Source organism: Drosophila melanogaster, chromosome 3R, assembly GCF_000001215.4.
Source record: "Drosophila melanogaster chromosome 3R".
NCBI classification, from domain to species: domain Eukaryota; kingdom Metazoa; phylum Arthropoda; class Insecta; order Diptera; family Drosophilidae; genus Drosophila; species Drosophila melanogaster.
In genome coordinates, this window is record NT_033777.3 from 6,591,149 (window position 1) to 6,605,901 (window position 14,753).

The window sequence follows — 14,753 nt, forward strand, 5'->3', positions numbered from 1 at the left end:
TCTAAACTATCGAGGTAACGATATTGAATCTAATAATAGGTTCCATGCAATTTAATTGGATCCAATTTTCACCCTGTTGTATGTACTTTCCGAGCACATTTTCATACCTATTTGGCCACTCACAAAGAATCTTTATTAACAGATGGCCAAGTTTATTTAATCAGACAACCTATTTTCGAGTCCCGCAGACAGAGGACGAGTGGACCGAATTTAAAAGGCAGTCATGCAAATGATACCGACCTGATAGGGAGAGCCACAATTCCCATCGAGGCTGCTGACCAGCGGAGTACAACCGAAAATAGGGAAACAAAATCAAATTACAAGCGGGCAAAAAGGGCAAAGGGCAAAAGGCAAGCGACCAACAAGTTTTCCTGGGTGTCGACTCGAATTCGCATTGGAGGCGAAACGACAACTAAATTATTAATGCACAATGAACTTGAAGCGAGACCAGCTCGGCGAGCGGCAAACCAGAAAATATGGCCAGTGAAAAGTTGAAAAATATATGTACGTGTGGAAAGTGGGTATATGGGCGAATGCAAATGACATTAACTTGGTCGAGAGTAGGGCAAGGACAAGGGCAACCAGCAGCGGTGTAAGAGAATGCAAAAAATGGGGAAAATTATAATACGTGGACAAATTGCGTACAGGACAGCAAGTCCTGCTCACTCTTTGTTCTCCTTGCTGTCATTTTACTTTGCATTTTAAATCAACATTTGATTTTTAGTCGCATTCCGGCCATCCTACTCATGTTTCTTTTATTTGATATGCATTAAAAACTTTTCAACTTATTTATATAATTTTTCATGGGAATTTCACCTTTTGAAGTTCGGATATGAAATGCGTAATGATTTTTTCATTGCTGTTAAATAAACAATTGAGCGAGCGGGGGAGTTGCCAAACTTTTCCACCTGGGGATGATACCACAGCCCCGAGGACCTCTCATTTATTATACACTCAGCCGGATGAGAAGGCACCCAAAGCCGGTTGCGTGTATAGGTCTAATCAAATTCTGTCATTTAATTTGGGCATAAAGGTTAAATGGCTAAGAAATCCACTGGGGTGACCATTAGCTATTTAATTTATGGCCAAAGTCTCAATACAGGCAAAAATAATCATAAATCTTTGGGTAATGTAATGTGAATGTTATCCTTTCACTTTTATTTAATGATCCTTACGGTCTAAGCCTTTCGAAACATTTGTTAATTCTCTAACATTTGTGCTTAACTATTGAAAGGCCTGACAACAATTTTATTATAATTTTGAATTTAAAGAAAAGGAGTTAAAAATAGAACCCAGTAATTCATGCAATAACAATTAACTATTCTAAACAATTCTGTACAAACAATTCAAAAACAAACACCTGTCACTTGAAGATGATGCTTATTTTCAAAGAAGTAAATTTGCTTTTAAAATCTGTAGTCAATTAAGAAGAATAAAACCCAATCAAACCAAATCCTATTTTTATTAAATTCAATTTATTTATAAGCCCAATTCATAATATTGTTTATAAATAGGAGACTAATTGTATTAAATAATCTGCTGATAAAGGTTGTTAGCCCCCCTAAATAACCAATCTTTGTTTATTTATCCATATTTGGAAAGGGCTATGGTTATTGGCCCATCATCCGCATAGCTCTGTCCTCATGGCCCATAAGCTGCTTAACTATTTTAGTTTTCAGCGTGAGAGGGTACTATTTTATTTTCCATATGCAGCGGGGATTTGGAGTTGACTCACCTATGTGCAATTTTTCAATAAATACCCGGACTGGCGGCCTCAGAAAAAGATATCCAAAACACGTGACAGATTTGTCTGGATTACATACGCATTATACACACACACACACAGGCCGAACCTCACTACCTCACAGCCACCGCACCACACACCAGCGAGTGCGTGTGAGAATATCTATGGATTAACTTCAAATGAGACGCACAATTCAATGATGGTTTTGTTGTTACTTCTGTTGGTATCCTTGAGGATGCACTGCGAGAACGTCGCCCGGGTCGCGTATTACAAATCAAGCATACGCCAGGGCACCACACATCACATCAAGCATACGCCACCGAGACGCACCACCGACGCACTAGAGTCACGGCTTAAGTCACAGTCACAGTTTTGGGTCACTCTCACTGACAGCAACGGTACACACTGAGCGGTAAGCACAACTGAAGCCCACGACAACGGCATTCGAAGTGGCGACGGGTAATTTCAGCAGTCACGACAACCCCGCAAAAGCTCGGCCAACTCGCGGGAAAAGCCGAGCCAGCTAGCTCGGAAAACGGCGGTCTAAGAGACTCGAACTCTCTTTGGAAGAGAGTCCTTTGGGTGCGACTGCCGGCGGACATGCGCAGTGGGGTATTCACCAACCGGCCAACTGGCCCACTGGCTCTTCCAGTGCCTTACTTTTTCCCATGGATATGTCCCAAAAACAAACAGCAACAGCTGTTCCGCTGCCGGAGAAGACCCAAAAAAGCTGTCCTCCTTGTTGTCGGCTTGCTCTGACGCACTCTCACGATACTTCTCGATTTCTGGCTATATGTGTGCGGCGCTTGGCGTGTCTTAGGTCAGAAACGTCGGCCTCCGAAGTGGGTGAGGGTATGGGTGTGATGGAAGAACCTTTCCCGGTGCCGGCAGAATTTTTAATTATGATAAATGCTCATTCATAAAAATGAGTGGCATACATTTGCGTTGCGTGTTTATTTTTATACTTCGCATATTTGGTATATTCTGCATAATTATTATTGCCATTATATATCCCCTTTTTTACATCTCCACTGTCTTATTTAGCGCTTTCCTTTTGTTTTTATTGTTTCTTTTTTGTTTTGCTGTCAGTAATTTGTTAGCTCCATCTTTGATGGTTTCTCCCCTTCTGTTTGCACTTGACAGCCCAAGATTTATGCGACTGCAGTTGGTGGTGATTGCTGGGGAATTGGTTAGTGGGATGCGGAAATGGTGGGTGTTAAGTGGCTAGGAATAGGGGATGGGCCCCTGATGATCGACTGCCGTCTGCAGGTGTTGATGGCTCCGATGTGCCTCAATCACCATCAGCGTCGGTTAATAAAATCACAGGACGACATTTGATGAATGGTTGCAATTCTTGCCTGTGACATTTTTGAGGGGCAACCGATTATTCGACTATTAACCAAACACAGGCCAGCAAATATTTGCTGGAGCAATATTATTTAATAATATCGTTAATTAATTGTTATAAAATAATTTTATATTTTTATATTATAAATATATATGTATATCTCAATGGAAAGACAGCCCCGATTGGAACACCCTTCAAAAAACCTCGAATGAATTCCCGTATTAAGTAAAGGCTTTATGCCTACAAAGCATTGTTACGAATAAGATTGGTGAATGTAAGGTCCAAGCGACTCCGTCTCAATGCAATGTCCGACCACTCGACAAAAACCAAATTGACCAAAGTTAATTTAACCACTGTAAACAAGCCGGGACTCAAGTGCCCGGGCACTTGAAATGCTTCGCTGGCCACGAGCAGAGAATAAGGTGCAAAAATGGACTGATCGGGGGAAGAAAGGGAATGGGAATCGGGAGGGGTGCTGCAACATACGTATTCGTATACGTACTGTACTGAAAATCAATTGAAGCGCCAACAAACGCTTCAATCAATTTTACTTTGGCAAACATTGAGTGCAAAATAAATCACAGCAACGACTCGAGACGGTGGCGGACTCAGTACTCCCAGAACCCAGGATATCCGACCAGGGAAGGGAGGAACATGGGATCCTGCCGCCCGCCCACTGTGCTCATCCTTGTGTTTATCTTATTTATGCAAAGCTGTGGCAAACACCAACAATAACAAGCCAGGATGTGCGGCGAAGGCAGCTAAAAAATGAATGAATTCAATGAAATCTGGGTAAAAAGGCTGGGGAACAGGAACTATGCAACGAGAGAGACGGAAGAAGAGTGCAAAAACTGCAACAAACCGATGGGCGATGTGTGAGTGGGTTTGTGTGAGGACATCATGCTTCTTAGAGGCACATCAAACATCTCAAACGGAATGAATAATTTATAGACGCAAAAGACGGGAGGAAGAGACAGTCGCGTAAGCCATCTGCACTGCGATTTCTCATACACGCAAGGGCGTAGATAGCCGTACTTTCGGGGGTGCATATCATGGTTATAGCGAGGTTAAAAACGTATATTGTGAAATTCATATTGAAAAAAGCGTTATGCATAAACATCTCTTAGCCTAGAACTATGCGAAAAATACGAAATTGGTATAGGTAAGCTAATTTAAGCTCTAAATCAATAAGCATTAATATAATTTAGCCAAACTTATAGTCTGAGCACAGAAATGCGGTTGGTTAAGATACAAAAATCAAAGAACTGAAAGAAAAGATGTCCTAAGGTGTTCCTAAGCACCCCTGTTCAAACGACCTGGGTGCGCCCCTGCATGCGAAGGCATCTCTCCGGCAGCCACGCATTAGTTGGCACACACCTTCCATTCATGGACTTCAATGCGACTGACGAAATAAAATGGCAATGGCAATAGCAATGCCAATGCAGAATGTAAATGCCAGCCCGAAGTGCTCGGGATAACTTTGCATTTATTTTCATTTTTGCACCGGCACTCGCTGTGAAGTATGCAGCATAATTCCCGCAAAAGGAAACTTATTTGGAGCACAAAGCAGCCAAGTGTCAGGGATGCACTTGCAGCATTCCGTATTTACGGAAAAGTCAGGTTTATGTTCCGATTGCCGTACAGCCAGCAGTCCAAATGCGATTAGCGCGTTATCAAATTCGCGTTCTGCCCCACTTTGAATCCAACTTATGTACGATACCAGCCGCGTCAAACGAAAAGTTTAAATAAATGACTGCAAAAACTTTGCTAATCTGACGGAAAACAAGCGTATTCTGCCAAAAAGCAGCGCAGTTGACTTTGATGCTGGTTAGACCGCACTGAAATTCGTCAATTTTCGAAATGCCACCGAAGAAATCAAGGCGCAACAACAGCCTCGTGGTAAATATTAATTTAACTTTGCACATTAGCGGAGCAATGACACTTGACTGCGGAGAACCTGTGGCACCACATCTCGTTGGAAACTGGCCACAAATGTTGGTGGAACACTAAACCCAAACCGCCCCCCGTAGCACCTAAACAACCAACCCCCCCCCCCTCCCAGGGGAGGTAAACCACAGTTATTTGTCTATTTGCCTATGCGAAATTTGATGCGCTGTCTGCTTGTGCTTTTTTTCTCATGGTGGCGATGCTCGCTCGCTGTGTCTCTGCTGTTCTGGTCCTCATTATCGTAAATTTTTATGCTAAATACATTTCGTTGTTGGACCCAAAGATACAAACACCAAAACCGAAAGCGACAAAAGAAAATCCTGACCCTGGGCGTCAGAATTGGGATGCTCTTTTAAAAATGGACCCAAATTAAAGAGGACAGTTCACCCTTAATAAGTAGTAAGAATGCAAAAAAAGTATTGAAAGAAATGATATTTAATGTAAATATATTTAAAACGTAATAGATACAATTTCTTACATATATCAGTTGCGTACAAAATATATATACATATATGTATATACATATAGAAATTATAACATTTTTATATTATTTTTCTTTTTTGGCCTACAGGATGCCGAAACACATCGCATGTAAGAAAATACATGCTCTTCCTAGTCAAATGTACATTAGGGTACCACCATTTGTGGCAGATGCCGTCCCGTGGATGCGACTCCTCCGATGACCAACATAATCAAGGAATTCGCATATGGAGGGCCGGCCCGTGGATCCTGACAAATTGAACAATTTAAAGAGGGCTTTGTGGGTTTATTGTGGACGAGCTAAGTAGGTCTGTGTGCCGGTGATACAAGAGCTTGGGCGGCTCGTGGTGCCGCCTTGAAGTAAGCCGAATCGGAGTTCGAAAAAATATAAAAGTATTAAAGGTCTGAACGAATGGATACACAGGAATTTTTCACGTTCTGGAAGATTTCACATTTTTTGTTATTTATCACGCTTGAAAGATAATCTTGCAAATTTTCCGCGGCTGTTTTTAAAGAGATTGTCACCCTAGCGGCTTCCTTCCGAAAAGGTTTGTATTCACTCTTTAACATCTGCTTTTTAAGTTGAGTTGTTATCATCTCATTACTTTTTTCTATAAATTCATAGAACTCCCTGCCAGTATACTTATCTTGGTCCAAGAACCTAAACCGTTGAAGACATAGTCCTTGATGTTTTTCGAATTTGAGCTTAAAGGAGTCTAGTTTTTGAATTTCAATCTGCAACTGATCCCCTAATTTCTTGCTTCTGCAGTATTCATCCCGTACCAGTTTTTTGGCCAGATTGGATGATCTTCGGACGGATTGCATCTGAGTCAGTTGGTGCTGTAGTTTATGGCTTGCAAACTTCAGCTGAAGAATTTCGGGATGAACTTCCTTTACATTTGTCAAAAATATATGATCATCCAGGCAGGGATCTATTTTTGGGCATTCCGGTATATTGGTACCTAGTTGGTAATTGAGTCGATTTACGCGCCGCTTTAAGCGAAACACCTCATCGTAAATATCTTCGAGTTCCAGATTGCTTTTCTCGTTTGATTCTTCTAGAACTTCCTCAGCGATCCAGCAATCTTCGGATTGCAAAACACTCTGCATCGTGCAGTGAAACACTTTTTTTGGCCCGTTATGTTTGAATGCGAACTTTGATTGTGCCAGTTTCTTATCATTTGGTTTAGTGTTTTCCATTTTACTTATTCCTGCTGCCTTGCACGATAAATTTTGGTCCACTGATTGCAGTATTGGTAATGAATTCATCTTGAATTCATTCCTCCAAATTAACCAATATCCAATTAACTGTGAACTTCAAAACGGAAACTAACTCGGTACACAACGAGCACTTCCAGTGTTTTCAAATCATCTAACACAAATCTCAATGAAGGCTTAGATAAAATATCGTATATATCGATCTATCTATGGGTTTGTTCGATCTTTTAGTTGGGTACGTGCAATTATTATATCCTTTTTCAAAGCGTCCCTTAATTTGTAGTTTTAACTACAACTAATGCAGTCTTCAACGCAGATATATACGCAATATATAAAAATGTTATCGGCAAGAAAATCCACTGAAAAATTTGCTCAACTCCCATTCACGGAATTTCAAATCCTAACAAAAAGCCTGCTTAATGTGAATTTAAAATACCAAAATGAAGACGGAAAAAGTTGGGATACTATACTGTCCCAAATAAAATAGCAAAAACATAAACTTATTTATATATAAATACAATTATAAGGAAAATACATACTTATGTTGTTATTTAAGCCAGGTTCTAGACACTCTGAACTCCAAAAATGTAAGAAGAGTTTGGATGCAGTGTGCACTCAATGGGTAAGCTCACATTATTGAATAGATTTTGCGGAAGGCAGAAGCTTTCCTTTTCACTGAATGACAGCGGAAAATGAAGTGAAATCTAATTAAAACCCTTTGCTAAAATCACAATTGTCAGCGAAAGCTCACGCACACCTGCTCGCAAAACTCACGAGCACACAAACACTGACACAGACAGATGGACAGACACCGGCGATTCCCATACGCAAACAAATAGAGGATCCGATTCTGAGCCCGAGTGGGGCGGTCCTGGCAGGTGAAAAACAGACGTCAGCTGTCCAACTACCCGAATGCGGAATCTGGTGAAAACAGTGCAAAAGTTTTGACCAGAAATAAAAGAAAGGCGAACTGTACTCGGCTTTGGAAGCCACCACCACTTAGTGATGCCAAAGAGAACCTGTGTTTGTAAGATTATTACTAGGAAAACCAAACTTGAATAATACCAATAAATATACAGGAAAGACAGGACAAATCCAATTTATGTTACATGTTTTGGATGTCTACATCACCCATGAAACTCCGCGAATCTAGCCATTAGTTAAATGGCTTAATAAAAATTGTTTATGTTTATTAGGGTAAATCATTGACAGTTTCATAATTTGATTGTAAATGATGGTAATCGGTAGCTTACAATAAGCTGGCTCACCTTTTTTTTTAAGATTTCTTAGGATAGGTAAGTGCCATCTCTGATTTGAATCTAGATGCCACGGGGTGAGGGGCACATAACCTCCAGGAGCGAATAAAACGCGCTGTTGCACACGAAAAATAACAAGCTGCGTTGGTCAATTCATCGAATGTCGGTCAGGGCTGCCGCCAGGGAGAAATGGATTGGGCAATGGGCACTGGGCAATGGGAAGCAGGAGCCCGGAGGTGGGTAAGACCACCTGGGCGGAGGTCCATGCAGGGGGCGACATAAAAGTTTCACACCCAGCCATTTGGCCATCAGTGTCCAACAGAGCCGTTGGGCCGGAGTTGCTGTGTTTGAATTAAAAGAAATTAGTTTAGTTATGCCAATGCTCCCCGGGCTACGCTATTGAGTTATCGGCCAGGCAGGAGTGGGACAACTTGGTGCCGGTGACAGGAGGCAACTCGGATGGATAAATTGCAAGTTTTCCCTTACAATTTTGAGTGTGTGCTGCTTGTCCTTGCGTGCCTGGAATTTCAGAAAAAATAAACGCTTTGCGTGTTGCTCTTCTGATGTCGTTTAACCATTATGTGGCATGAATTTGCCATTTTCATTTAAATGCTGCTCTTGGCAGCGAGTCAACTCGTTGGCTTTTTAGCGACTGTTCTGCATTCATAAGCAGCAATCGTATATATCCTGCGGAATGTACTGAAATTGTTGTTGGATTTAGGTCTAAATGTATACAAAACTAGTATTCTTATTTGTTAAGCCCTGAATAAATTTAATTTTTAAATTGCATAAATTGCAGTGCAGTGAAATCATCTGTAATACCCATAGTACCAAAAACCTTATTTTTGTGAATGATTTTGTGTTGCGTACAAAACCTAGATTTCACGCTGATCATTTCCATTCCTAAGTTTTGAAAACAGCAGAGGTGCCATCACCAGTGACGAACCAGATTATGCTCATGCTGGTGCCATCGAAATTGATAGTGGAAATATGTGTGCTGAATGGGATATTTAAGCGCGCCTATCAAACACGCGCACAATAAATCTTCGTCACGGGCCCAAATTGACATTTTACAGCCAAAAACCAGAAACCAAAGCCACGCAGAGGACAAAGTAAGTTCCACTAGTCCGTGTTCCAGCTGCTTTTTTGCTCCTGCGGCTGCCGCTGTTTCGAAAGCCACTGATATTGTTGTCAACGATGATGGCCCAAGGCATCAGCCACATGTGTGGGAGCCAGAGCTCGTCCCTCCTCAAAGTGCCCTCGCACATGGTTGGCAAAGCCAAACCTTTATTGCCACAGCTCCATGGAGCAACAGCGAAAATTTAATATCTGGCTGGGGCGTGGCTCCATTGGAGCTGGTCCGTTGTTGCTGGCGATCAGAACTCATCGCATTATCCTTTGGCCTGGTGGCGGTTACTCGCTCAAAATAATTGCACACTGCACCCCCAATAAGTCTGTTCGCCCGTTTGATACAGAGAAATTTCTATTCGCATTTCCCAAACAAAAGTGGTGTACAAAAATAAAACTGCATATAAGTTTTAAAACATACGCCATACAAAATATATTAAAAAATGTCCGAAAAAATATTGTGCTTTTCCTCGTTCTGGTTTTCAGTGTCTCTGTGAAGTCATCTGTCAGTACCCTAATGCAAAAAGCATGAAACCTCAGGCCAGCTGTCAACACAACAAGCAAATTGCCGCGGAAGCATCAGTTTTGAGGCAACTAGACTTTTTTGATATGGAAAAACCCCTATCAGTAAGAGTCACTAGAACTATAGGTTTATTTTTAAAAATAATCAGCTCCTTTAACACAAAGTTAGACTTCTAAGTAGACAAACAAAATTTAACCCTCGTCTAATTTGTGTTTCTTTTGAGATTGGTTTTGATACTCAGCTTTCCATGCATTATGTCCGAATCTAAAGTCAACTTCATATTTTAGTAGATTTTTGGAACGATACTCATGTACAAATGATACAAACTGCATGAGAAGTGCACGGACTAAAAACTGTATTAATTAAGGGATCCTCCATACGCTTTATAGGTACACCAAACTAATTACAATTTAAGTAACTTTTAAATTACGTCACCAGAATTTCGAGGTCTTTAAAGCAATCAGAATCCTAGATAAGTTTGTCAAAGTTTTCGTGCTATAGTTATTCTCAAAAAAACATGTTTTTGGTGAACATATTGATTGTTTTGGCTCTATGTTTGGTATAATTAAATATTTAGTAATTTTAAATGAAATCTGATTTATTCTCCTGTATTCTAGTTGGTGTTGGTTATAGCTGATCTTCAGGAGGACCATCTAAATGAACACAATCGGTTGAGGGAGAAGCATGGAAGTCCGCCTCTGACCTTGGACGATGAACTCACAAAGGGATGCGAAGAATATGCTAAAGTATTTCGTTGGTTAATAACAATGTTACCTTTTTACACTTTTAATACCCTCGAACAGGTGCTAGCCAATAATGAAAAGTTAGAGCATTCAAGTTCTGCCGGTCAAAACTATGGTGAAAACTTGTGCATGCGGTCACAAACCCCTCTGCAATGTGTTCAAGACTGGTACGACGAAATCGCGGACTACGACTTTGAAAAGCCACAGTTTGCAATGTCAACGGGTCATTTCACCGCCCTCGTTTGGAAGAATGCGAAAAAAATGGGTATTGGGCAAGCCAAGGACAAAAAGGGTTACTACTGGGTGGTAGCAAGATATTATCCACCAGTCAATGTGAACGGGCAGTTCGAAGAAAATGTTCTTCCGCCGATCAAAGGGTAAGCAAATTAATTACATCTGTAGTTTTTTCTTTCATTTTATTTCATTGCAGGGAAGGTGATGAAAATGGTCAAGGCAATTTGAATAGATTTCAAGTTGACAATATTCCCATCATAGTCATGCTTTGGTTATGCTGGCAATTCACAAATTGAGGGTCATTATCACTTTGAAGTTTTTGTGCCGCAGTTCTTGTAAATTTGTAGTTAAGCAATTTGAAAAACCAATTACTGATATTTGAAACTACTCTGTACCCAATAATAAATTTCACTTTTTGGAAGTTTGGTGAATATGCCATTGTTAGTTATGTAAAACCATTCTATCTAGTTGCTTGCAACTTGTAGTTCACCAGGAAGATATTAAAACAGCACACGATATTTAATGATCGAAACTGGGGAGTGCTGCCTTAACACTGGGGTGTTTGGCATTTACAAAAACTATTTAAATGCATGAAATATTTTGAATTAAAAAAAAGAGAGAATGTTATAGTCGAGTTCCCCGACTATCTAATACCCGTTACTCAGCTGCTGGCAGTGAGAACGTGATATTTCATAATTTTCTGGCATATCGATAGATATTGGAGAATTTAATGGGAAGGCGTGGCTGCATGGATGAACAAACTTGTGCTTTAGAATCTGTATGCTTTATCTTAACCTTATAGCTTATATAATTCCTGAAATTTCGACGGTCATACGAACGACCAGACAGACGGACATGATCCTGATCAAGAATAAATATACTTTATACGGTCAGAAACTCTTCCTTCTACATACTTCCTTGACATACTTTTTAACGAATCTAGTGTATTCTACTTAATTCTACGAGTAACGGGTATAAAATGTGTTAAAATTTATATTATTTGAAACAGCTATTACTACAGCTATAGAAATCCAATCTAAGACGACACAGCACTGGTGGGCGTGTGAGTATGTTGGGTTAATTTGAATTCGTGCGATAGGGATATTCAGTTTTTTTTTTTCACTAGGCGCGGGTTGTTCTGGCCTTTTTCTTTCCGCATTTATTTTTATCTTTTTTGGCAATCAGCATCAGCCGAAAGGAATTCCCCATTGACTATGCCGGTGTCAACAAAGTGGCGGAAAAGAATTAGGTATACTGTCTCGGTTGGCTGTTTATACCCTTCTACTATCTCAATCCTTAACAAGTTTTAGATGGCTTAATATATTTATAAAATTATATAAATTGTAATCATTTTTATGAATTATATCACATTACTTTACCACTAAGTCAAAATGGGTGACTTATGCACCTTTTGGGGTGGTACCTACCACGTACTGGGTATCTATAAGTCGGTGCAATCAACTAGAGCGCTATTTTATTTCAAGCTTTGTTTCCTACATGTCTGTTCCCAAGTGGAAGTCGATGTCTGGGGCTCAGCAGCTGCCGGGAGCGCATTAAATCCTTAAGCACTCATTATTATTCAATCAGATATGGAGTCGAATGTCTTTTTGTTTGTGTCTTACTTAGCCTCGCTTTCTGGGTGGCTGCGCCGTGCGTGGGTCCACCTAATGACATTCAAATTGCTTCCATCTCTGGTCGGTTTCAATTGGAACACCTTGCACAAAAATTAATGGAATTATAGATCACAGCGTCTAGGGATGCATGTTCCCCAGATATTTCTTTGACGTCTGGTTGAGTGTTAAATGTAATGAAAGCAGAAATTCTATACGGATTTGAAAGTTGGAAATTGGTACACTTCTTAAAGAAAATAGTGTGAAAAATGTGTGTCATTTGGAAAACTGTATTTTTTATGCATACCTTTAATGCGTTTGCTTTTGAGGGCTGAATAACTATCTTTCGAATGTCCTTTAGTTCGGGCACTTATAAAATGCTCCCCATCACCACTCTATTATGGTTTGGGTTCGACGGATAGCCGAGTTTGTCAACTATTTACAACTTGAACTTGGTCGTAATATTTATGTGCATCGTAAAGGCCGAAAGTTGGAGCGACGCACTGAGAAAATGTTGTGAAATCAAATTTACACACAAACCATCCCTAATGACCTAGCCCACAGACAGAACGGAAACACGGAGGCGCCACTCCGGAAAAGGACGAAGCCAAGTCGCGGAGCGTTGTGTCTCGTTGGCAGAACTTCATTCGCGGGGCTGGAAATTGTTTAATTTCGCCCTCTCTTAATTATCTGCAGTGTGCCGGGTGCTTAAATTATAATGGCGCTGACCTAATTGAGTAATAATTAAAATTAAGTGCATGCTAAATTGTTATTAATTATAAAGTGCACGCAAAGATGCCACCAACTTTCATCGATAGCGTGCTAAGGGATACTTAAAGGGCCCGGGCTAGTTGGTTGCAAGTGTCACCAATCGAGAAGGGCAGACTGAAATCTATGGCCCATTCAGACCATTTACAATATTCTCTTTTTAATAAAATAGCACTGCGGCCAAAAGTTAATTTACTTTTCGCGACGCGTAATAACTTTGGCCAAATATTAAATGCGGTACTGGCAACTAATGCAATCACACCCTCTATTCAGATTGAGAGACTGCAGCAGTTGCACTGACATTTCAATATAAATTATTGCCAATGGGAGTGGATAAAATGTCGCATGTACCCGGAACATGAAAACACCGAACAACAAATAGACGACTGGCTGGTGGCGGAACAAAAACAAGGGGAAAACCAGAAAAGAGCGTTATTCATCGTTAAAGCGACTGAAGGCTAGAGCGATGACGACAGCGGCGGACGGCGAGATGGATGTACAGGGCGTATGCGCAATGCGATATGCAACAAATTGCTAAACAAATCAAATTTATTGCCAGAACTGCGCGCACAACAGCATTTGCAGTACGCATGTAAAGCGTCGCCGAGATAGCAGAAATTAATATGGGTCCGCACCCCTCGTTTGGCTATCAGCGTTGCTATAACATCATTTGGAAGCGCTCTGGTCCAGTGGTGCTTGGTGCCTGGTGCTCAGTCCTTTTGTAGCCGTTGGGTTGGCCCAGCTCCCGTTTCATTCTTTCGGTTAAACTGCATTTTTGCAGGCGCAGACTGCATGCATAACAACATGGCGGTCGCTCTGACCGGAAGTCCGACTTGTGCGGCGTTAAATTTATGCCAGAATGCGGCTTCAACGCGCCGCAGTTGCAGCTCCAGCTGCAGATCCTTTTCATCCTGAAGCTGCCGTTTCCCCACATTTGTACAATGGGTTAAATGAGATGGACAAGCTGGGTGCAGCTTATATACCAGCTTTTTCCGTTAAAGCGTTACCCTCCCAAGTTAACTTTACACCTTATTAAAAGTAGCTTGTTAGGAATAGTATATAAATATAAATCTATAAATATTGAATATTGCTGTGGTTCGAATTAAGACAAAAACAAGAATAAACGCAGTACCTTAACCATTAAATACCCGTTCTCGTGCTAATAGAAGTGCAACGAGTCATTTTGCACTCACACGCCACCTGGCGGCTGCTAACTTTTAATGAATGGTAAAAATTTAGACAAATCCGCACTACAATTTCTGTAAAAAGCTGTTGGGAGTTACTTATATTGGAGGTAGAAATTTACAATAGAAGCTGGGAGTATTTATAGAAATTTAAAAAAAAAAAAAAACTAGATGAGCTCGTCATGAGTTGTTGTTAAAGGAAATATGAACTTTATTTTGACAGAGTTCTGCCCATTGTCGTCGCTCAGGCAGTTATCCTTGCTGTTGATTTTTATTTTCTCAATTAGGAAGCTGTTTTTATTATTGTTGTGCGCTGCGTACAGTTAAACAAACTAAACATGGAGCAAACACGGCCACGCCCACTGGGGAAGAGGCGGGGGCGTGAGACACTTATTCATCAGGCGGAAGTTTGCCTGCGTCTCCCATTGTTGTTGTTGTTGCGCCCGATGTTGCTGTTGTTGCATAGCAGACTTGTTAGTTGTTCGTGGGTGTTTGCCGCCTCATGCAAATTGCATAAGTAACGAAAGCCTGGGAAAAAAAAGCGGCCGAGAAGAGCAGAAAAAGATGGCC

General features: G+C 40.8%; 3 protein-coding genes across 4 annotated transcripts in view, besides 1 other annotated feature; 1 reads left to right on the forward strand and 2 right to left on the reverse strand.

Moving 5' to 3' along the window:
• Window positions 1-2,182, reverse strand: part of dpr11 (defective proboscis extension response 11) — a 64,162-nt gene extending 61,980 nt beyond the window's left edge. For both annotated transcript variants that reach the window (NM_001275391.1, NM_176409.2), the window contains exon 1: window positions 1,736-2,182. The gene's annotated coding sequence lies outside the window, so the exon portion shown is untranslated. The remainder of the gene's footprint in view (window positions 1-1,735) is intronic.
• Window positions 2,183-5,476: 3,294 nt separating this feature from the next.
• CG1138 (uncharacterized protein) lies at window positions 5,477-6,874 on the reverse strand. Its single transcript, NM_141410.2, has one exon. The coding sequence runs from the start codon at window positions 6,786-6,788 to the stop codon at window positions 5,916-5,918; it is 873 nt and encodes a 290-aa protein (NP_649667.1). The 5' UTR covers window positions 6,789-6,874; the 3' UTR covers window positions 5,477-5,915.
• A 3,219-nt stretch (window positions 6,875-10,093) lies between these two features.
• CG31482 (uncharacterized protein) lies at window positions 10,094-11,053 on the forward strand. The gene is made up of 4 exons (NM_169150.2): window positions 10,094-10,203; window positions 10,262-10,390; window positions 10,448-10,764; window positions 10,818-11,053. Exons 1-4 carry the CDS (start codon window positions 10,162-10,164, stop codon window positions 10,915-10,917), a joined length of 588 nt encoding a protein of 195 aa, NP_731097.1. The 5' UTR covers window positions 10,094-10,161; the 3' UTR covers window positions 10,918-11,053.
• Window positions 11,054-11,231: 178 nt separating this feature from the next.
• Window positions 11,232-11,599: a mobile genetic element.
• Window positions 11,600-14,753: the final 3,154 nt, after the last annotated feature.

Coding starts and splice junctions, on each gene's coding strand:
- CG31482 (NM_169150.2), top strand. CDS start 10,162: ATGTTTTTGGTGAACATATTGATTGTTTTGGCTCTATGTTTG. Junction 10,204..10,261: donor TTGTTTTGGCTCTATGTTTG/GTATAATTAAAT, acceptor CCTGTATTCTAG/TTGGTGTTGGTTATAGCTGA. Junction 10,391..10,447: donor GATGCGAAGAATATGCTAAA/GTATTTCGTTGG, acceptor ACCCTCGAACAG/GTGCTAGCCAATAATGAAAA.
- CG1138 (NM_141410.2), bottom strand. CDS start 6,788: ATGAATTCATTACCAATACTGCAATCAGTGGACCAAAATTTATCGTGC.